This window comes from Scatophagus argus, chromosome 5 (genome assembly GCF_020382885.2).
Source record: "Scatophagus argus isolate fScaArg1 chromosome 5, fScaArg1.pri, whole genome shotgun sequence".
Classification (NCBI taxonomy): Eukaryota; Metazoa; Chordata; class Actinopteri; family Scatophagidae; genus Scatophagus; species Scatophagus argus.
The window spans coordinates 13,922,730-13,946,516 of NC_058497.1; the positions used below are offsets into that span (position 1 = coordinate 13,922,730).

General features: G+C 42.9%; 1 protein-coding gene across 2 annotated transcripts; it reads left to right on the plus strand.

Moving 5' to 3' along the window:
• Positions 1 to 629: 629 nt before the first annotated feature.
• mettl16 (methyltransferase 16, N6-methyladenosin) lies at positions 630 to 22,114 on the plus strand. Of its 2 annotated transcripts, none has more exons than XM_046388949.1 (10): positions 630 to 757; positions 1,273 to 1,410; positions 10,053 to 10,240; positions 11,183 to 11,323; positions 12,091 to 12,206; positions 12,419 to 12,561; positions 14,707 to 14,776; positions 16,466 to 16,555; positions 20,768 to 20,941; positions 21,161 to 22,114. In XM_046388949.1, exons 2-10 carry the CDS (start codon positions 1,283 to 1,285, stop codon positions 21,833 to 21,835), a joined length of 1,725 nt encoding a protein of 574 aa, XP_046244905.1. In that variant the 5' UTR covers positions 630 to 757; positions 1,273 to 1,282; the 3' UTR covers positions 21,836 to 22,114. The 2 variants fall into 2 exon arrangements, with proteins under 2 accessions (XP_046244905.1, XP_046244904.1); XM_046388948.1 differs by having other exon boundaries at positions 697 to 865.
• The last annotated feature ends 1,673 nt before the right edge of the window (positions 22,115 to 23,787 follow it).

Sequence of the window (23,787 nt, forward strand, 5' to 3'; positions counted from 1 at the left end):
TTCCTCCAACCTCAAGTCCACCTGTCCTTTGTAATCTGCCCATGAACCACATCGGAGGGCTTCAGACTGCACAACAAGCTCCTACAGGAGAGCTCATGATGTTTTCGCCACTATGGTCTCACTCTTCACTCAGCAAACTGTTAACAATATACCTGGATGTCATTATTGTTTGCGATATAATAAAAGAAGAAAATTGGCATCTGTGTTGTCCTGCTTTTTGTTCGGACCTGTTGTTATACTGAAAGCAAGTGCATTTTAAGCAGTAGTGGACTTTTAGCACTACTTTGCACGAGTGAATGACAATTCATTTGAAGTTGGGTCAATAAAATTATGAGAAACCGTAAAAAACCTGCACCCACCCACCCACCTCAGAAACCTGTAAATATGTTTCCATTTTTGTAACGGTGTTAATAGAAATGCATGGTTTGGTCAACGTTTACACGTGTAAATAGAATTACGCGAAAACAAATAAGATAACAAGAAAAAAAAAACTGGCCGATTGAGTTTAAAATGCAGACGTAATATTTGTTAATTTACCAATTTTGTGTAGTTTTAATAGGTTATTAAAAATGTAAAGCCTTGAAGGAGCTAGCGATTGTAAAAGTGAAAACATTTTCTCAAAGCTTCAATTCAGCAACTCCTGCCGTTCGCATGGTAACCCTTTTTCCTCAATGACGTCGTCACGCATCGGCGTAAGGAGGTGACGTCGAGTGGAACCAGGAAGAGAGGTACAGAAAGTGAACAACGTTTGGACAACGTGAGTTGTTGTGGGAGCGTTTTCTACACAGTTTTTGAGTTCAGTAAAGTCACCGCCAGCTGAAAAATAATCACTGGCTTCATCACAACAAGTGAAGCTGCAGTAAAGGTAGGCAGACATAAATAATGGCCGCACATTAGCTTAAAATGTTAGCTGCTCCAAAGTAGCTCCGCCAATCCGTGAGTTTGCGCCCCAATTTGAAAAACGAAAGAACTGTTCACTTCTTTAAAGTCTAGCAAAATCAAGTAATTTAAAACACAGTTTAAGCTGTAATATCAGCGCAGCCATAAACAGCAGGACCAATACCAGTCAGCTGCCCACGCTGAATGCTGAAGACCCATGTCGACACGCTGTAACGTTAACCGTAACACGCATGTTTTCATGGGCAGTTGTTTTAAGTCAAATGCTGTGCGCTTATCAGTATGCTTTTTTTTAAAAAAAAATACTTCATTTGTGTCTCTTGTTGTTAACCCTGATTTATGCTCATGTCTCTTTCTTACCCCCTTTCGTATCAGGGCTCTGGTCATGGCTCTGAATAAGTCCATGCATCCCCGGAACCGTTACAAAGACAAACCACCCGACTTCGGTTACCTGGCCTCCAAGTATCCAGACTTCCAGCAGCATGTGCACACCAGCCTGTCCGGAAGACCTGTGTAAGTACCTCAGAGTGTGTGTTTGTGTTCAGCCTACAGTCGTTCTGCCTACAGAGGACCGAGTAATCTGAACTCTTGTCTTATTGTTTGATTTCACCCCTCACCATTATAATCAGTTAGAATGGTGGCCCTGAACAAGTAGCTCTTTGCACTTTGCAAGGTTTGCATTGTCTGAAATGAAAGTAACAGGTACAAGGAAACCCACCTCAAAAGTCACAGAGAAGATTTCAGTGTCTGAAATGTCCAAATTATGGGGATTGTCTTTTCTGTGGGGTGATCCTAGTGGGTTGGTTTTAGAGCTGCAGTGATTAGTCAATCAGCTGATCAGTCAATGAACAAGATAAGAACTTTAGAAACTTGGGAAATTGAAACTAATCCAACTGTTTTCATGGTTGATTAATTGTTAAAGTAATTTTTAAGCAAAAATGTCAAACCCTTGCTGTTTTCAGCTCTCTTGCTGCTTTTCTTTCTCATTTATGTTAATAACTGAAGAGTCTTTGGCTTCTAGACTGTTGGACAAAATAAGACATTTAGTGATGCCACTCTGGACTCAATTTTTTCACTGCATACATTTTATAGATTATATATATCTTTAAAATCTTGGGCAGATAAGTCAATAATGAAGTGAATGTTTAGTTGCGTTCAGGAAGGCCCATTCTTGTTTCAGCACAGCCTTGCTTGCCTTCACAGAGCTCTGACCTCAACCCGACCCTACACCTTTGAGATCAACTGTAACACATGTAGCGAGCCAGACCTTATGACATGTTCATCTTAGACGTACAGATTTTAAAGTTGGTTTGAAATAGAGCACTGCTGTCAGATACTGTCTGAGGAGTTGAGGTATCAAAATTCTATTCTGAAGATAGAAAACTGCTCAGTAAATGCATCGTTAATTATTATTAATGGGAAGTCATATTTTAACTTTGGCCATATTTTGCACAGGTTAAGATGGTGTACAAAAACAACTTCTCACCAGTATGCAGGAGTCCAGCTGACTGATCTTTACTCCTCATTCAGCTTCAGAAAACAGCAGGAGGAAGAAGCCTGAACAAATGATTAAGGGACCCAACATCAACCTTTTTTTTTCCATTTTCACCCCATCCTCTGTTTGCTGCTCTTTATTTTCATCGGAGAGACTTCACAAAGTATGTGAGAGAGTGACAGTTTGTAACAAACTCCCAATTTAAAAAATAGGTTAGTCTGTCAATCAAAAACTGCCTGGTGAGCTTCCTGCATTTCACCTTCTACTCAGACTGGATTCTAATTATAGGGTTCAAACTCTGTGTGTGTGTGTGTGTGCATGCACGCGCACTTTTTTTGGCGAGATGCTGCTGAGTAGTCATGATGTGATACAGTACAGGCAGGAGAACAAAGGAAGAATATGTCTGGTGGGATTAGTGGTGTTGACGTTGAACAGCGTGAGCTTATGATTGCTTTCTTTTTGTTTTGTTCTGTGTGGTGGGCAGATGAGGTGCTCAGAGCTGAGGTTTGGGTTACCTCTCCCTGTCTTACCCTTGTTTCCATTTTCAGACATGCATTGGCACATAGAAATAAATGTGAACACTGAGGTGAATCTACATGCATGTTTGTATTTCTAGAGAGGTAGTAAACCTGGATTGGTTGGGTGGATAATTTGATTTTGTCATGATGATTGACTTGACATCTCTTTCATGGTGTATTCTCTAACATGATTTTTATCAAGTGTCACTAATCATCAAGTACTGAAAGTGTTAAATGCTTGTGGAGATTTTTCAATTCATTCTTTGATTACATGTGTCTCTTACAGATAATTCTGCTAGTTTTGGTTTTTTATATCTGCAATACTCTTGTGCAGGTGCTTTGTTTTAAAATAGGAGCTGAAACTCGACTGATATATTGGCACTATATAAAGATATCAAACACATACTTCAGTTGAAAAGAAATTCAAAATAGCATATAAAATGTGTTTAGGTTAAGTGGTTCTTAATCTATTGAGGAAGATGTCTTAGTTTGTCATTTTTTAAAAATTTGCTGCAATGGACACAAATGTCCATCGGAACAAAGCAAACTCCCAGTGAATATACGAGCCGACGGTTATTGTGGGACGTGTATTTGAGGTCTGCTGTTCATCTGTCAAGACTCAGACGCTCTCCTCCCTCGTTCTTTGTGTGTTTTATGAAACAGGTACCGCGTCTGCTCAGTGAGGAAATCACTTGTTGTTGTTGTTGTTGTTGTCGTCGTCGTCTGTGCTCTGCTGATGAATGTGGACGTGGTGTCACCGCAGCGAGCCTGAACATCTGTGTGTGACTGTGAACATATTGGTGTGGGCTGATCCTTTGTGGTTGTGAGGTGGCCAGTCAATCATCTTATGGTGTGCATGTGTGGGCTCGCTGCAAATCTCAACTTGATGTCCGTCTGTGACAGGTGTTAATTACCAGTTTGTAGTGTCTCGGTGTCTGTCTGTGGCCCACCAACAGACAGACAGATGACAAACAATGGGCGGTTAGCGTTAGCACTGAACTTCCAATGTGGTAATTAAATTTAGACCTACAAGAAGACCAGACTGTAGTTATGTGTGTCATTTGTGTAGGCAACAAAAAATGAGTTTTAGTTCTAGTAAGGTATGTTGAAAGATATTTAATTAAAGTGCTGTTTTGATTAGTTGATTGTCAGAAAATTATTGATCAACAGTTATGATTGATACCTCATTTAAGTCAGTTATCAAAGAGCCATGCTAGCAGCTCTGTGAGGCTGTACTTTGGCACAGCAGTGCTTTGAGCTAAATGCTAACACCAGTGTGCTAACATGCTTACAGTGGCAATGGTAACATACTGATGTTTAGCAGCTTTATTGTATTATTATGTGTTCATACATCCTGTTTTGTTTTGCATAAGAACCTTCATCTGTATTGAACTGGTTTATATTGCGTCACAACTAAAGCTGCATCCAGCTGATATTAGTTATATTATAACTAGGCTAATCAGCAGGTGTTTGCACGTCAACATTCGCTAATTGGCACTAAATGCCAAGTAGAGCTGAGACTGATGGGAACATAATTAGTTCTGCAGGAATTTGGTCCTAAACCAAAGTACTTTCCAGATAGAATTTTTGATTTGGTGATGATACGAGAGGAAGAGTCAGAGTTATCATCATCCTGAGGGGACATTAATGTCTCTACAAAATTTCATAGCAATCAGTCTAAAAGCCAGAAGAGAAAGAAAAAAAAGATTGACATTTATTGTGATCACAGTACACGAACAAATTCTTTTCTGAATTTTGAAATGCCCTAACAGCTATTTCACCAACTCAAATCTACTTAAGTCTCGTCCTCAAACAATATCATAACTACTTTAATCTGCTCACCTTGCTTGTTCCTTCGGCACTCTTTCCACCTTTTCTCTTGCTCTGTTGACTTTCTTCATCAGCAGGATGGTCTATGAAATCGCCCAAAAAAACACAACTCACGTTTTGTTTTTCACCTCTTGTCATTCAGTTTTAACAACAGCAGGTGAGCTGCATGTGGCTGACGCTGCTTGTTTTTTGTAATGATGTAGCCTATCGAAATTATTGAAACCAACGTGGTACTGAAAGACATCAGCCCCTGTTGGGTGTACAAGCTTGTACCGTCCAACAGATTCTTCTGTCTGGACTGACTGATCGACGCTCCGATCTCAAGAGCCACATCAGTACCGTGGTTTAAAATGTTAATTCAGAGCCTGGCAGATGTGCTGTGAACGTACTTCATTTTGCAGCGTGTCCTGTGTCCAGTACCTGAAAGGAAGTCCTGGATCAGCGCATTCTTATTTTAAACAAGTAGTCTTCAGCGGCACGTTGCACAGTGATCACACATCGATTCAGGCGGGAGTCAGTTGCCAGTTTATTCTCTTTGCCTGCCACATGAACGGATGTCCAGGATTTGCGACTCACTTTGTGTGTGTGGCACCAGCTCTGGTTAGCCGTCTGCAGAAATTTGGCTCTTCTTCCCCGTCAGCCTGTCATTCCATCAGTGGAGGGATTAGTGTGGTTTTGTATTTCCCAATGAATTCATCAACTGGCTTTTAAAGTATTTAAGCAGTGAGTTGGGGATGAGAGTAATCTTGGGGAGACACTCACTCAATCCTCAGGGGAGATACGTCTCCCTTCATTTAGGGATCGTCAGTGGAGAGGGCTGATAGCGGTGAGCCGAGAGTCGAGCTCAGACCAGAGGCAGCAGGAGAGGAAGAAATATGGAGGATGTAATTGGAATTGAAGTGAGGAAGAGATAAACCACAAAATAGTCTGAATGTTGGTTTGTTTCAGTTTTTGGGGAAGGAGAATGAAGGGCTCAGATCAGGCAGATAGAGGGGTGGGATTAGGACGCATGAATGGATATTAAAAATGCAACAGCCTGGGTGACATTTAATTTGGTAGTCGTAATTTTTAGGGGGGCTGTGAGACGATCATCTGTGGAAGGATTTTCACTTGTGTAATTAGTGAAATGTTGCATTTTTACACCAGTTTTGTTCCGATGTACATTATTAAACAGGTGCTTGGCAATAGAGGAGAAATGAATGAATAATTATGACCTCTGATGCCAAATTTTAAATTGATAAATATAAATCTACTTTTATTAGAAGCACCTCGCTCGCTGGCAGCCATTCAGACATTTTCTCCTGTCTGATTGGAGAGAGAGATAAGGGACACTTGCTGCCTAAGGTGGGACATTATTTTTACATATTTCACTTACTAAATCTGCTGTGAAGAGGCCTTCGCCTGCCGTGTGGCTTCAGCGTGTAGTACCCAGACACAACCAACACGGTGCTCCAAATCATTTATCTGAAAACCAGTTAATTATAATGATAATTTGGGTTGTGCTGGCCACAGGGACTCTGATAAGCAATAAGCCAACCAATAAGATGGCATGAACAGATCTGGTTAATTGGTTATCAGTTGATGACCAAAATTTGCCGCAAAACCTAAACCAAAGATGTTTAGGTCTGTCTCTGTCTCTGACACACACACACACATTTTGCACATTAACACATTTTAAATCACATCTGGCACTTTTTGTAATAATTGTAAGGATCCTAACCTGCTATTTTCACAGCATCAGCATAACTGCAGAGTTGCAAAATATGACTAAATGAGCTCAGAGAAGTCAGGTTAGCTTTAAATTCATGTTGAGTTTTAAGTGAAGTGCTCATTTCAGCTCTTGTGAGGATTCAAAATGTGTTTCATTCAGTGTTAAGAAAACACCTGACACGAGGAAAGAAGTTGCAGCTAATCAGCACAAAATTTTTCCCAGCTCAGTCGGAGTGAAGTAGATGTACCTTGAAGGTCACCTCTCTGTGGACACAGATTGAAAGAGCCTGTGTGTGTGTGTGTGTGTGTGTGTGAGAGAGAGAGAGAGCTTTCATGCTGATCATGTAACGTGGTGGAGAGAGCGAGCTGTTTGTCTCAGCAGTAAACTCTCCTCTGGTCTAATGATGTTGTCCTCTTCATCCATCTGAACCAGACATTTTTCTGCTTCTCAGCACTTAAACCTCCTCTTCTTCTTCTTCTTCACCTGCAGGCTCACTCTACACGTTTTATTCGTTCCTTCTCATCGCCTCCATCTCTTTGTTTTTTGATGTGGATGTAAGCTGGAATCACTTTTGACCTGCAATGGACTCCTGTCTCCTTACTGTAATCGCATCATCAAAACAGCTCCGCATGTTTAGTGTCATCACAACTTTTTCCATTCAGGTTTGTCCCACGCTGCATCCCGTCGACCACTGTAATGTCGTAAGCACACGGCGGCGCACCTACGTGGCAGCGGAGGCGTAAATTGCGGGCACGCTCACGCTCCGTCTGGCATCAGCCATTGCTCCAGCGTGGCCAGATTTGCGTGCTACCCTCATCTCCTCAGTAGGTGTGGTTACCATGGAGACGTAGCATTCGCAGTGCTGCTGATGGGAGCGCTCGGTCTGCATTGCACACTCACACACACACACACACACACACACACACAGCCATACAGACACTCATCATGGGCTAAAAATAGAGGACTGGCCTGAGCAGCCTTCCTCTCTGAATATTGATCTTTATCTAATGATGCCTCTGAAGAGAAATGAAAGAGGGCAGAGCATCTGAGAGCTGGACAGATGTGAGAAGCAGGGCTTTCATTTCAGAATTGGAGAATGAGGGTTATGCTGATGTATCACTTCTCCCTCATTAGTCCGATTCTTCCCCAAAGCTCAGGCCATATTTATTAAAAGTGCAAATTTCCTCTCCGGTTTGTCTTTTGAAAATGTGTCGTACATTCTCAAAGAAGCCAGGCGTTCCTCCGAGAGGTCACGCCGCTTCAGCCGCTGATTAAACCGGACCATTAACCTAGCATGTTCATTAGGTGGGGAGACGGCGGATAAGATTGATGTCAGACTCTACAGGTAAATCGCTTCTCATTTGCGTCCACACCTGGCTGCTGGAGGCTCGTTTGTCTTTGTTGTTCCTCCTGAATGAAGATGCAGAGTTCGGTGAACGGAGTCACCTCTTGCAGTGAGGCAGGTTTCTCCCCTGTGAATTGAAAATCAGGGCTTTTGAAACTTTTCTTTGACAACAGCTGAGAGCAGAGAGATGACAGGAAGTAAAGGGTGGGGGAGATGAGGGATGACATGCAACAAGAATCCAGATGTTCTGGTACCATATTTTTCCTTCCTGATACTGTGATTTGGAAACCCAAACCAATCTGTTACCAGTGCGTTAAGCATGTAACGTATGTATCCTTATCAATCAGAGACACTGGAGAGCATTTTGGGTGGAAAAAAAACCCAAAGTATTATAAAGGTACAGTAGTCAAAAAGCAAATGTGATTTTTCTCCCCAGATGTTCTTCTTTGCCAGTGATGTCATTGACGAGTCCTTGTATCCAGAGTTCAAACCAAATATCTGAAACCATCTCTCTCTATGGTTAGAGAGAGGATGTATAGAGTGATTGCCTGAGTGAAATGTTTCCCTCTCTTGCTACTCTTATCAGAAGGCTTAGCAGCAGTAAATGATGGCTGGGGAGACAAAGGACGCAGGTTTGGGATGGACTCCGTCGGTGCTGCTGGTCCTGCTTGTGCTCATTTTGGACCGGGGTGGCCTCTTTGCATTCGTTGGCGTCCTTTTTTTATTATATGATGGAAGAGGTTGCTTGTGTTTCCACATTTTGCTGTTGCAACGTGCCTTGGAAGACGTTGAAGTTTTCTTCCTGGCAGGTGATTTAATAAACCAAACGGAGGTAGGCTGCCTCGTCTTTTTGTCACGAGAGTTTGCTCTCTTGTGGCTTTAGTCTCCCTGACACTCCCTGCTCGTCTTTACTAAGCGCTTTTGTTAGTTGTTTCCTGTACAAGATGTACATACTTCACAAGGACAATTACTTTGACCACAATAGATAGATCGATAGGTACTTTATTGATCCCGAGGGAAATTCAAGAACAGTCGAAGAAATTAAATGCTTTATTTTTAGAGAGTCATCACTGTTCACGGTGACGATGGTTTTTTTAAGTCCAGTTCATGAACCAGTGTCTCGCAGGTGATCTGACAGCAGTCTTCCACCCAGTCCTACGGGAAAGCAAAACATTTCGACTGTTTGTGTGTAATTGACCATGAAAATCAAACAAAATCAAGGGTTAAATCCTTTAAATCCCAGAGTTGTAGCTTCAACTATAGCAGCGGTAGATGGGCTTTTTTCTTTTGGTTTTTTCCTCACACCACACTAGTGGAGTGCCAGACGCTCCCATCACCAGGATGTGTCTAATTACATCTGCCAAGGTGTGAAAGCACTCACAGAAGCTTTAATTATACCTATCTCGCCCACTCGTTTTGTGTGCGGCTCTCGTGCCTGCTTTTGTGACAGCTGAAATCATTAAACACGTCAAGAGGAAAAGACGGGGGAGCCCAACAAGCCGGGCTGAGGATTGGGAGTAAAAAGTGGGAGGTCTTCACAATGTTGTAAATGCGAATTTCGTCGTCATTAGGAGGGGATTGTGAACTGATGGCCTGCTCATCTCCCTGTTGTCTTTCGGCTGTGTGTGTGTGTGTGTAATTTGAAGTAATGAGGTTCAGCACAGAGAGCTGCACAGGGTTAATGAAGTGCTGCATTAAGAGCAGTTTGGTAAATTGCTGTCGGGTTGCCTCATTGGTTAAACAAAGAGGATCAGCAAGTCGCTAAATTGAAATCATCCTTAAAGGGAAATTCTGATTTCACACAACTGTGGTTTTATTTTGTAGCTTCCTGTCAGTCATAATAACTTTGTATTTATCAGGTTACATGCTGTGATCTGTTAACATTAACATCTTTAAAGGGATAACCCAAGGAGGTCTATAACAAAGGTGAACTGTTGAATTATTTCTTTGTAATGCAATTTGCAAGAAATTACATCCCATCAAAAAAATCCCAAATTAAATGCAAAATTTTAATTCAACTTAAACCGCCTGACTTCAGCTTTGACCTGCAGTGCTTGCTGTAGTTGTGCACATACTGTACACGTGGAATAATTAACCCACATGTGAGGTAGCTTCCCTTTCAGTTGTGCCTTAATTGGCTTAGATGAGCATGTTTCTGGTGAATACAATGAAATCATAACAAATATGACATAAATCATTTTTGACCCATCCATATCCTGACAAGAATTCATACATCCATGTTTATGTCTTCTCTAGGGTGAACTTCAAAGAGCCGGAGGCGGTGCGAGCGCTGACCTGCACCCTTCTGAAGGAGGACTTTGGTCTGACCATCGAGATCCCTCTGGAGCGCCTTATACCCACTGTTCCCCTTCGCCTCAACTACATCCATTGGGTGGAGGACCTCATCGACGGCCAGAGGCAGCCACGCAGGGGCATCGACATCGGTACCACCACTTCTGTTTGTGTCACGTAGGGTGATGAGGAGGGTTCAAACAGATAGATACTTTATTGATCCCGAGGGAAATTCAATCATCCAGTAACCCATTACAGCCGTGTAGGTTAGTCAAAAAGAAAGCAAATAAACAACCTAACAAGGCCTAACTGTTCGATCGAACTGACATTGCTTTTCATCTAACCAAGACATTTCTTGAAGTGTTCTGGACTCATTCCCTCAGTAATCTACACAAGAAATTACAAGGGATGTAGTCGTGAAATCAGTTGAAATTTAGTGTAGGAACAAAAAATGCAAATGTCGAGCGTGGCCCTCAGTTAATCAGAGTTTGAGACCCCTGCTTTTGTTTATCCTTCATGTGACTGCCAGCAGCTCAGAGCGGCATATGAAATGTCAGTTGGTGCTTCCAGCCGGTGCACACGAGCCCAGTCATTCCCAGTGTTCCCAGCGCTCACCAGTCAAATCCCAACCCACATGTCACAGCTTGTTTGCTATCAGGGAAAAAAAAAACTGACTGTGTGTGCTGTGGTTGTGCCTGCAGAGGTGTGTGTGTGTGTGTGTTTGCGCACGTGTCAGTCCTGTTTAGGGCCTCGGGTCACTTATTAGTGACCCCTGAATCGTGCTCTGAGCAGATTGAAGCTGTCTCCCCCCTGATGGATCACCTCTGGGTGCTTCCTTTACTAACGGGTGCCACTTTTGTCTGAGCCACGACTGAATTATGCGGCTTGTCATAAGTGAATGAGTCAGCAACAGCTGCTGGAACTGACATTTGTTGTTCGTTATGGCCACTTAGTTAAAGATAATGCGGCCCATTTTCTTTAAGCGACATTGCAAGGTGTTTCCATAATGTTCAATGAAAGCCTTAACCATTCATCATCGTAATGAGTACACACATCCTCGAGCTGCCAAAATGTGTGTGTGTGTGTTTCCTCAGGCACGGGGGCGTCTTGTATCTACCCCTTGCTGGGAGCCACAATGAACGGCTGGTACTTTCTCGCCACAGAGGTGGATGACATCTGTTTTGACTACGCTACCAAAAACGTGGAGCAGAACAACCTGTCCGAGCTCATTAGAGGTAAGTGTGGTCCGCTCGGATATCCACAAGATGAGTAACCAGTTAGTATATTATAGCATTAAATAAAGTGTAAAATGTTCCTAAAATACTGTAATGTTGTGTAATATTAAGTGGAAGACAAACGGTTGACACTAGTGATTAGTTTCTAATATGATAATGCTAAGAACAAACCTGTCAGGGATTATAACCACTCATACATAACAGTGAGTTTAGCATCGGATTGTTTACTAACCACATAAACCTGTTTTGTTTTATTTTTGTTGTTGTTGTTGTTTGTTTGTTTTTAATGTCCCGCACCATCCAGGCTGTTATTGGCCAGCTCGCAAAACGTTACACTGACGAGTGAACAGTTGAACACGTTTCAACAAAAGCAGTGATTTGTGTTCTCCGTCAGATGTCCTTCAGTGCAGGAGTCGTATGAGTCGAGGAGTTAGGAGTCCCACTGTAAAAACCAGTCCAACAGGCGGTCTGGTATCACTGGACCCACTGGGCTGCTCTGAACTGTCCAGCCTCTTTTTGACCTTCCATTCAAAATCTCACCCAATTGACTCAGCGTTTACTAATGCTAAAATCAACTGTCTTGTCTGTCTTTGGGCTTTAAAATGCAAAGTGAGATCTAAGGCAACAGTTTTGGAGTATAAAGATTTTTCCTTGTTTCTGTTGTGATTCGTCTTGAACAGGCCTTAACCTTGTTTTGTTTGTTCAAAGAGCTCCCATGATTAACTTAAACATCCAACTTAGAAAGCTCTTCCTCATCTCTATCCTAGTTGTCAAAGTCCCACAGAAGACCTTACTGATGGACGCCTTGAAGGAAGAGACAGAAATGGTGTACGACTTCTGCATGTGCAACCCTCCTTTTTTTGCCAACCAGCTAGAAGCAAAGGTGGGAGTTTCCTTTAACATTCAATGCCTCTTACAGGTTTGACATTTCATTTCAAACAGGATGTACTTCTCTGAACAAAAGGAGTTTGTAAATACAGGACTTGTTGACTGGCCAGAGCAAGCCTGACACGAAACACTATTTGTTTGCATGACAGTAACAGGCTTCTAATAGGATTTCATCTTAATCTCTGTCTGTCTTGTTGCGCTCTCCAGGGGGTAAACTCCAGGAACTCACGGCGACCTCCTCCCAGTTCAGTGAACACAGGCGGGGTGACGGAGATAATGGCGGAGGGCGGGGAACTGGAGTTCGTCAAGAGGATCATTCACGACAGCCTGCAGCTCAAGAAACGCTTGCGGTGAGGAAAACAGCAGGACAAAATGAAACCTCACTCAAACATTTTTCCCCCCCAAGTTGCAGCTGTACTTTTTATGTCTCCAGCACAGATTTATCAGCCCAGTTCTAGACAGAAACTGTACGTTATCAGGGTTACACAGTCACAAGAGCTGTGCAGTTTTGTCCTCTTTGGCCATGCTTCCAGAGGTTTAAATGGCCACTGAGAGCACCGTTGGAGAGGAGACACCAAGAGGCTAAATGAGCAGATGGGTTGCCGTACAATGATGGAGCTGTCACCCAGAGCTGGTTTAATGATTTTGGCACACACTCGCCCTGTGCTGTATCCGGCAGCCCACAGGGAACAGCTGTGTTTGGGTGGGTGGATGGGGGTGTCTCCAGCGGCCGTCACTTTACCCTCTCCCGTTACCAGGGCTGTCACCGGGGCAGCAGAGTGAAACACAGATGTAGAGGGAGCTGCAGAGTGCTGCTATTAAAACTGATTAGACATGCCACACCTGCTTGGCCCTCCTACAGTGTGTGTGTGTGTGTGTCTGTGTGTTTGCATAATGCGTCACTGGAAAGATGAGCGGCCCTGAGAGGGATTTGATCTTAACACCCGCCTGCTCTTGTGTGACTCTGTTACACTCATGTAGTGAAAAGAGAAAGCGAGAATGAACCCGGGCTTATCGAAACGGTTTGAGGCTCGGACCAAACCAACCGGAGCCGGCTGTCACTCCCGACAACATGCTGGGACACCAGAGCACCGGTGTCCATAGAAACACTGCCAGCTTCCCCAGTTGGTCCATGGAGACACCCCACGCCACCCCGCCCTGCTCCTCTTCCCGTCCTCTTTCCACTGAAGTGTAATTACTGTCAAATAGGGGGAAAGCCACGTCAGATCCCAGCATAACACACATGCAAATGCCCCAAAACCCAAGTTAGGAATGAGGTAATACTCCTCATTTATCATGCCATTGATATGAAAATTACCATCTCTGGTAATAAGATTGTAATCATACGCCTGTGCTTCAGCATGTGAAGAGACAAGGATGAATATGGATGCTAATGCAGCTGCACACTTTGGGGTGTTTGGTGGCGTGATAAAAAGCTGCTGGTGGATGAGGGATGCCGAGTAGCTGCTCTGGGTGTTCCTCCCCACTGTGACAAAAAGTGGAGGAACATCTGTGAATATTAGAGCTGTTTAATATTTCATTGTGTCAACTGAGGCTGACATGTTGCCCTCCCCTCCCCTCCCTGTCACCCCTGGAGGGCATTTTCGTACCTTCCTAACCTGATTGCAAATCATCGTCCTTTCTCACTGTCGTTCACGAGTTAAAACAGATTTTTAAGATGCTATTTCATGTACAGGAGATGGTTGTGACTACAGCTTTGTGGCTTTATACAAAGGCGTAGGACTGAACATAAATCAGATGTCCTTCAAGTCAAAAGGAATTAATGGCATCCCTACACTTGTTTGCATTTATATGAATCTGTCAAAGAACTGTGCTGCACATGATATTGTTAGTCTACATAAATTATTAATTTACCAGGTCTGTTTAAAATCACTTTTAGTTTCCCTGATAGAAACCTGATGTTTATAGATTTTGTTGTTTTTGATTTGAGACCACTGTCCCTTATTGTTGATTGAGATGAAAATCTCAAGCTTTTTTAGCAGAATATTAACTATACCTGCGTTTATTATTTTCATTATCAATTAGTCTGTCAGTTTTTTTTATTTATACTACATATATCTTTATGTTTATTTATCACACTTGTGTTTTCTTTTTTCCAAGATGTGGCTATTTTGGACAAGTTTTTAAAAAAATTTCCTCGTGAAAACAAAACAAACTGGTTTCAGTTTGTGAAAATTGGCCAGACTGTGTTTATCTTCCCTCCGTTTTTCCCGGGCTGGACTCTTATTGATCAAGACCAACCTCATGTCTTTATTGCACAGCAGAGATTATTGATCATGTCTGCACCAAGGGTTCACTTCAAAATAGCTTTTTTCCTCCACTGAGGACTGTCCTCACCCGGATGTTTTTCCTGTCTCTCATGTTTTACTGTTGCCCCTCAAAGCTCACCTCGGCTCATTTGATCTCTGCTTGGCAGTTCAGCCGCCGAAACGCAGCAACACACAGCTGGTAAATGTGGACTCTTCTTTCTGTAGGTGGTACAGCTGCATGTTGGGGAAGAAATGTAGCTTGGCGCCTTTGAAAGAGGAGCTGAGGAAGCAAGGGGTGAGTACCATGCAGCTGCATCCACAGCTTTTGATCTCAGTTTGCTCATGCAGGAACGAGTCCCTTCTGTGCAGCATCAGATTAGTTAAATTAATCTTTGACTATCTCAGAAACAGCCGCCCGTCACTGTCAGGGCAGCAGAAACCCAGGAAAATATAACGTTTTGTAATATATGCCAACTAAGCAGCATCACAAACAAACAGGCCATGAATGAGCTGATTGCTGTTAGCGGTGCATGACTGAATCGCACGACTCTCTGGAGCTAACATGTATTAGTTTCATTAGCCCAGTGAATAACCTGGCACATGACCCCTGACTGCAGCAGGCCTCTGGTCCTGTGCCAGTCGCCGCCCTCACATGCTCGAACAAAACAGCGTTAAAGATCCAACGTGTGGGAGCCTGTTGCCCTCCTCTCATCCTCCCCCATGGTGGTCGATTGACAGGCCTTCACTCAGGCCAGTTTTTGGCTTGTCCATTCTGGGCTACTGCATAAACATGGCGACCTCTTTGGAAGAGGACCCACTCCTTCCGTCAATATAAAAATCTCATTCTAAGCTAAGAAACACACAGTGATTGTCCGTTTCAGGTGATCACAGAATCTGCCCTTAAATCCTCCTAAATCCGACACAGTGAGTGGACCTTTAAGTAGGAGAAACTTGATAACGCACCCCATCTGCACCTACCACTCCTCAAACATCTTCCAGAGGTTTTAGGGCGCCACTCATCAAAGTGAGTGCATCCTTGGCTAACGTCCAGAGAGGAGACGGTTGCCTCGTTTAAAAGTGTGTGTAAATAGAAACCTCAGCTGGTTCATATGCTAATGCTTTTATCACCCATTACTGGAGCTTCTCTCCAGCGTCCTCATTGCTCTTTGTGTTTTTTAATTTAGCAAATGTGTGTGTTGGTTACTGTCTCAGATATGAAGCCCTTTGAACTCTGACCTGTTTTATCTTAGACACCTTCTTCCTCCTATTTACTGAAGCGGCCCTTGGAGACGGTTAAGGTGCTCTGTTAGCACAAGGGTTTTCACGCCACATGTGTGTCTTTTTCACATCATGGATCTTTATTTTCTCACCCACCATTAGTGATGCTCCCGACAGGAGAAGTGTCTCGGTTGACATCAGATTGTAGTTCGCTTGCTTTCACCTGACCTGCAGACTTAGCACTGCGAGCTAATGCTGTGTCACCCTGTCAAGGATTCACTGACTGCTTTCTGGGACAAAGCTTCAGAGTAAATTCTGCTGAAGATATACTGTACTCTGCCTCACCAAGAGCAGCCAGCTGCTTCAGCTGTCAGATCGTTTAATTACAGAATATAATTTCATGTTGTTTTTATGTCCTTTTATTCTATGGGTAATATATTTTTTAAAGAGTGTTGACTGATTAGGATCTGTAATTTCCATGTTTTCACAGATGAATAAAGTGAGCCCTGATAGGGAGGTGACACATTTCTTCCAACAGATGTGAAGTCAGAAGATCTAATATTTAAGGCTGTTTCAGTGTTGTCACATACAAAGGAAAACACGTCTCTCAAAAATAACAGCATTCGTGTTAGAGGAGTGGACTCTGGTTTTTGGCCACATTTGATTAGTTTTAGTGCAGTTCGGTGTTTTTGCATTGTAGAAGTGGATGTGATCTGTTTCTCTTCTAAAATCATCTGCTAATGTGACTATTGTCTTTTTTTCTCAGGTGCCTAAAGTGACGCACACAGAGTTCTGCCAGGGACGGACCATGCGATGGGCGTTGGCCTGGAGCTTCTATGATGACGTGATTGTTCCAGTGAGTCTATGCAGACTTGATTTCTGTCCCCCTACACACTCAACAGATTGTGCTCATTATGGCTGAGTAATGAAATGCATCACCTTCATAGTATTGAAAACTTGATTTGACATTTTGTACCTTAAATCAGTTCACAGGTTAGTAATCTCAGCAGTCATTTTGTTGCCTGAACTGCCCCCCTTTCCTGCTGTTGGATGTTTCCAAAACCCCAAATCTCCTCCTCAATTATGCACCACCTCTGTCCTGCTGCATCCTCTCGCTCCTCTCCAGACTTTATCCTCTTTCCCTCCTGCCTCGTTCCATTAGAAGCACTTATTGCTTCCTCTGGGGAGATCTTTATGTGATTTTTAACATGCTGTATCCAGGCAACACTCACCAGGGCAGGAGTGTGTGCACACAACAGTGAACCGCGGTCCTGTGTGGACAGTGAGAGAGCTGGACATAAAGACAATAGCTGAAAACAGTTAAAGGACCGAGAACAATGTTGGATCGAGGACGGGTTTGATTCAAAGGCAGGTGGAAGGCAGTCAGCAGGTGCAGCAGAGGATGTGTGACGACTGTGTTTGGTTGGTCAGGATTCTGTTTTGGCCTTTTCAGCAGAAAAGCAGTTGAGCAAAATAATTGGCCTACATTTTCTCCCTCGACATCCTCCTCCTGGCTACATGGCAGAAGTTTCTGCATGTGTAATCCCTCACATGGTTGGCTTCCTCATTCTGCCTGCATGCGTGCGTTCCTATGGACGTATGGTATAGATATGTGAATGGAGTGGGAGGGTGCTCATTAATGTTACATGTAGACTTTAACATATGTGACATGCATGCAACCGTGACCTACTTAACCATCTTATTACCAGGTCAGCCTGCAAACTGCTCTTTCTTTTCTTAATGTTCGTCATCTCTTCATCCCTAATTTCATGGATTATTTAAACTTTATTTGACTCTGTAATCCCAATCTTTGCTTGTGTCTCATTCAGAAAGTTGCCCTCCGTCAGCAGCCTTTGGTATAAATGAACTGACTTATCACAGAGCCAACAGTTGTTGATTACTTAGTTTTTGATCCGCTGGTTTCATGAAGACACTGAATTCTACTTTTAAATGTAGCAAAAGGTCTTGCACTTGTTTCTTGTGCGAAGAGGGGAAGATGCAGTGGGTGGATTAAATAGAAAGAATGTGTGGATAATGAGGTGCTGATAAAGAAATCCAGCAAAAACAGACAAAAGGATGGAGAGTGTGGATTGTGAGATTAGAGCGCATGCAGACAGAATAAAAGAACCAGTAGACAGAGTAGACCGCTCAAGGCTGCCAGGCCTTATCTGAGCCCTGAGGGATGTTGTTGTTGTTCATACAGGCCTCTGGCAGGAGGGGGTTCAGGAAGGTCCAGAGTTCAAGAGTCCATGCAGGGGTTTTGGGACCTGACAGAAAGGAAATGGGGGTTGGAAGGAGAGTATGATTTGCGATGTTTGCGCGAAGGTGACATTAGCAGCATTTTGTTTCTCCATTTTGTGTGTGTGTGTGTGTGTGTATATACACACTCAGGAGGCGAAGACGGATGATTGAATGACATTATGTCTGCAGAGAACGGCTCTTGTTGTACTTGTGGGCTTTTACTGTGTCTGCTTTTCAAAATTGGACCAGGCTTTTACTGTGAGGTTGTCATTTAACCATATCATATGTGTTTGTGTGTGTGTGCGTGTGTGTGAGAGAGAGAGACGGAGAGAGCGAGAGGAGGTGAGAGCGGGTAAGTGGGTTTAATAATGGAGTGAAAGTGCAGCAAAGTCAGAAGAGGAGGTGATTCAGTGAAGAGGTGTGAATGGAAAACTGCACATAGGAGGATTTCTTGCTCTTTGTCTGTGAATTCATGTTTGTATCTGTGTATGTTTGTGTGTGTGTGTGAGTGCGGGAGAGAATCTGTGTCAAGGATGCTCCTTACAAACAGACAGGTTTGGCTTGATGGATTTTATTGATTTGTGTTTCTTGTACAATGAGCTGCAGGGCTCGCAGAGTGTGGAGGGGGACAATAGGGTAGACATGTCTGTGAGAAACAATAAGACATAAAAGAAGCTTTGACGAACAGCCAAACGAGGCAGAGTCCATCGTCAACCCATTAATTAAATATGTCCATCTCTTCTAAACATGCATGTACAAGGACCTTATTTTTTAAACTAAAAATCAATAGATGATAAAACCTTTTGTTTGGAGTGAAGCTTGTTTTTTTCACTGAAAATGAAGCAGATGCAGTGAGGATTTGTTCATTTTTTTTGTCAATACTTTACCTAATAGCTCTTAAGAGTAGCAGAGGAATATGAAATGGAAAGAAAACAAACATACTGTACATTTGGCTCTTTTTATAAATTGAACTGAACTACAGTTTATAAAAAAAAGAGTCTACAAAGTCCTCTGGTGCATTAAATGAACAAGTAATCCAGAGTTGACTCTCAGATCAGTGCAGCAGTGTGAAGGTCACAGTCTGCTCCTTCCCTCTGCTGTTTGTAGGTCAGTCGGCCATGCTGTCTGCTCTGTGACAGTACGGTGCGGCTGCAGACCCCCGCCGTCTCCCCCGCTTACAGTCAGCCTGCAGTGACTTTGAGATTGCGGCGTTGGCATATTGGCTGCAGCGGATACGTAGGGGACGATTTCTGCAGAGCGTCTGTTGTATTCAGACACGGTTGGTTAATGACCTCCATCGCCATCACGGTGTGACATTAGAGGGGGATTAGAAATAAGGAGCTGTGGTTAATTCACTGCAGGTTCAGGGCGAGCTCGTGCGGTTTGAGCGCCATCTTGTGGCGTGCATGAGCATGGATTGATGTAGATGTTGAGTGACAGCGAGTAAGGATTAATGATCAACTGTATCTCTTGCTGAGCAATAGCCAGTTTAACTAGGATTCTTAATTATTACTTTTGAAATGAAGAAAATGGTTGAAAGAGACGGATGTTTGTGCACAGTGTACTGCAAAGAGGTGATGGCAACTGCAAGATGAATGTATAGTCACAAAACAAAAAACACAAGTGTGTATGTAATCAATAATGACTTACTAACACTAGCTCGTGATTTCTCTCTTGGTGTTTTAAGCCTAAAGCAGAGAAATAACATGAAAGCTGGGCTAATAACAGGATAGCAACTGTATTTATAGATACATATACATGCATATTAATGCCCCTTGCCTTTTTCACCTGATGAAGGATCACACAAGCACTGAAATGTAATTGAATAAATATTCCAACTTTACCATAGGGGAAGCTTGTCTTGGTGGGGTTTATGACGACCTTTGACAACCTAATTCTAATCTGTTCATTGTTGAGTCCAAGTGGACGTTTGCTCGAGATGTAATCGGATTCCTTCCAGGCGTTCCTGAGATGTCGCTTTCATGAGAATGAGACACAGACAGACAGAAAACATAATGCCTCCAGTCACAGCTGTCGCCTAACACTGTGGGATAAAAAAATACTTCTATCATACGGCTATGATAGAAGTGTAAGGTAACGCATGGGGAGCAGTGTCGAGCTGAGAAATCGTGAGAACAAATGTAGGATAAGAGAGTGATGGTTTGTCAAAAGAGGAGATAAAGCACAGATAAATGCAACGCAGTTTGAGAGTTCATACTTGTTTCCTGTCAAACTAAATTCAAAACAAAATATAGTGTACTTGCCTTTTTCTAGATATAGTATTTTAGTATTTTTGGGCTTCTGTTATCATTGAAGTCGTGTCTTGCCTGCAATGTAGAAAATGAAAATGTAACCAATAACAAAATAAGGTCTCTCTTTCCACCAGGAGATTTGACTCAGGTCATCCATGCACCAATACGTGAGATATAAACACAGAAGAGCATGAGAATACAATCAATAACGTGACAAACACCTTGAAAGGAATTAAATGTGAAACTAAAATTATATCTAAAAGTATGAAATGAATTCATTCGGGAAAATATGCAAAACATAATCATATGGTTGAAAAGAGCTGTGAAAATGTTCATTTTCATGCATATTTCAGAATGAACCATATGCTTATCAATCTTGTTGACTATAGTACCACAGGTATCTTTGGCATCATTGACTTCTCCCACACCAGCCTCTGGTTTGTCTGTCTGATCCACTGCCACGCTGCTTCTCTATGAATCTCTTTAGAAGCTGTTAGTCTCGTATGTGTTTTGTATGTCCTGAATACTGTCTGCTACAGACTGTTGCTCACCCTGATCTCCCTCTTTTATCTCAGTCTCCTCCCAGTAAGAAGCGTAAACTGGATAAGACGCGGAAGCCCCTGTCGTTCACACTACCAAACGCGGGACTGAAGGAGCTCCAGGCCAAGGCCTCGGCTTTAAGCGGCACTGCCCAGAGCCCTGTGGACAGCATCTCTGCTCTGCTGGAGAAAACACTCACTGACTTGCGGGTAGGCTTTAGGACTGCACTAACACAGTTACAAGAGGACAAAAACAAACAAACAAAAAGTTCAACCCAGTTTCATGCTTGCTGAAATGGAAGACCCAGTGGACATTAGTGGTACTTAAATATCCTCAGGCTCTCTGTGCCCCTTGACCTCAGTAAAACATATCTGACATCTTCAGTAAACCTCATCATTAGACTCATTATCTTCTGTGTGTCTCTCCAGGTGCTGCACAAACGTGTCCCATGCAGAAAGGAGGAGCAGAGCTTCTTTCTAACAGCTGTGGAGAACACTTGGATCCACGGACGTCAGAAGAGACGGGAAGGGGCGCGTCAGTTGCGAGAGCTTCCCAGAGCGCCTCACTGTGCTGGAACCAGCTCTCAGACCTGCGTGACCACAGCTGCTCCTTCCACAACCCCAGCACCTCAAAACCAGCCTGCCTCCACGCTGAACAGCAAGGCCCAGGATGACGGTGCTCCAAACAAAACTACATCTGTACAGGCGCCTGCTGATCAGCAGCAGCCCGAAGAGCAGATTGGCAATGGCGCTCCCTCTTCAAACGAGACGAGTAAAGATGGAGCACACAGCCAAACTGGTGAGGGAAAAGAGATCTCAGGAAATGTGTCGGGTGAAGATGTGGAATCCTGTATGTCCACCGAAGCAGGGCAGGAAACAGGCCCGAAGGAAGCGCCTGCCACAGCAAGTGGCTTGCCCTCTAAGCGACCCCTGAACTCTGGTGCAGTCCAAAACTTCCTGTTTAAGTGTCTGCTGAATGTGATGCCTGAGGAGAGCGATGCAGTGATCGAGATGCACTGGGTCGAGGGTCAGAATAAAGATCTGATGAACCAGCTGTGCACTTATCTGAAGAACACACTTTTAAAGTCTGTGGGAAAGTCGTAAATACTCTGAACTAAACTAAGCTGGTCCTGTTGCTTTTTAAAACAGCGTATGCAAATGTGAGATGACGGTGAGTGAAATAGGAAGTATTATTTTTAGAAATGATTATTGAATGTTTCTTTTTGAACAGTTAACAGTTGATTACTTTGTGCATAACTGTATACGGCTCATTTGATAACTTTGGAAAATGTTAAAGGTTACCTTTTAAGGTAGAAAGTCTACTGTACATTATTTTGTGCTAAAGGTTATCAAAACAATTGCAATAAATGTACGTTCTTCTAACATGGTTGCTTCTTCGTAGTGTGTCTTTCTCACTCAGTTTAGCACTTGTGGTTGGTTTTTGGATTATGCAGTACTTTTAATGACCACAAGGGGACAGCGAATGCGTTTCTTCCAAAGACTTTCCCTGTTCGGATCTTCTGCATTCCAATTAAATCTTGTAATTGCTGCTTTGTCAGACATTGTCTTTGTGGATGACTTTTAATGACACATCGATCACAAGGTGGCTTGACAGTTGGTTGACATTAAATTTACACGCAGCCTGTGTAATTCAGGATGTTCCTGGAGCCCATCAGTGTTTCCTGTGCCTGCAGAACCTTTAGTGTTGTGGGTCACTGATATTACTCTGCTCTAGCTGACACACTTCCTGACTGGATAATAACAGGAAAAGAGACCTGAATATCCAGCACCCCATGCAGGTACAAGCACAATTATTTTTGGTATTTTGCAAGCAAAAACAGTGGTCCCTCAGTTTTGCCAGGACTTTGACTCCACCAGCCTCTGTGTGTGTGACAGTCACGTGAGTGTAACATCAGTGTTAAAAACAAGCACTTGCTGTCCTGTTGTCAGATTAGAATACTGATAATAGTATGCACTTTTAATCCTGAGGTTATAACTTGGCTTATAGGTATGTGTTTCATCATGTGTGGTGTGGACTCAAAGCTGAGGCTCAAAGCCACACAACATTAAATTATAAGTTTTAGCTGTGTCCAATTGTTCAGGAAAATCTTCCCTCAAAGTCCAGTAGAATCATCAACAGGAGACAGGATTCTGAGCAGCAAAGACTTTAAAGCCTTTAATAAAAAGGGAAAACCATTCACAACGCACACTAGGCACACATGAAGGGTTTCTCCTAAAATGACTGGTGGCTTCACATTATATATCTTAGGGTCTGGACCTTTCCACACCTATTGTCCATCCCTTTACCATCTTTGTTTCTTACACCATTAGGTTTCTCTTTTCATCCTGGATTGGTTGGTGACTTTTTACACCATTAGGTCAGCTTGCCCAAGGGTTACTGGGGACTTTACACTGGCCTTATCTTGCACCTGTTTGTCTTTATTTATTTTTTTTATTTGCTTCTTAAGCACAGTTTACACCAATAGTTCTCCTCTCTGGGCTGCCTTCCAGTTTCGGCCTAAGTTTCGGCTGGCACTAGACACCATTATTTCCATGCCTCTTTGTGTGCCATTTTTTTTAAAAATAATTGTTTTATGCAAGATTACAATAAATGTTCTTTTCAGGCTCACAGTAATAATAATGAGATTACATAGACAGTGTTTGGCTACCATAGACAGTGTTTCACTACCATAAAACAGTTTCACAATTACACAGTTTTACCTTCCATAGCTTACAGGCCCTTAACCAGTTATATCTTTTTAATACAGCTGTATCTTGCTTCTCTTTCAATCTTAATGAAAACATAACATGACTACTTCATGCTATCATATTGCATTGCATAATATAACTTTAGCTAGTCACAACTTGCACAGAAATTATACCACACTTGCTCAGAGACACTACACGTGAAGAGGAAGTTTTCTTCATAGATCATATTAACCGGTTTGACTATTCCTGGAATTGGTCTGTTATAATTGGAGCAAATAAGTCAACTACAGCTGAAATGATTAGCAGATTAATCAATCAGAGACTCCATATTCAAAGAAAATGCCAAA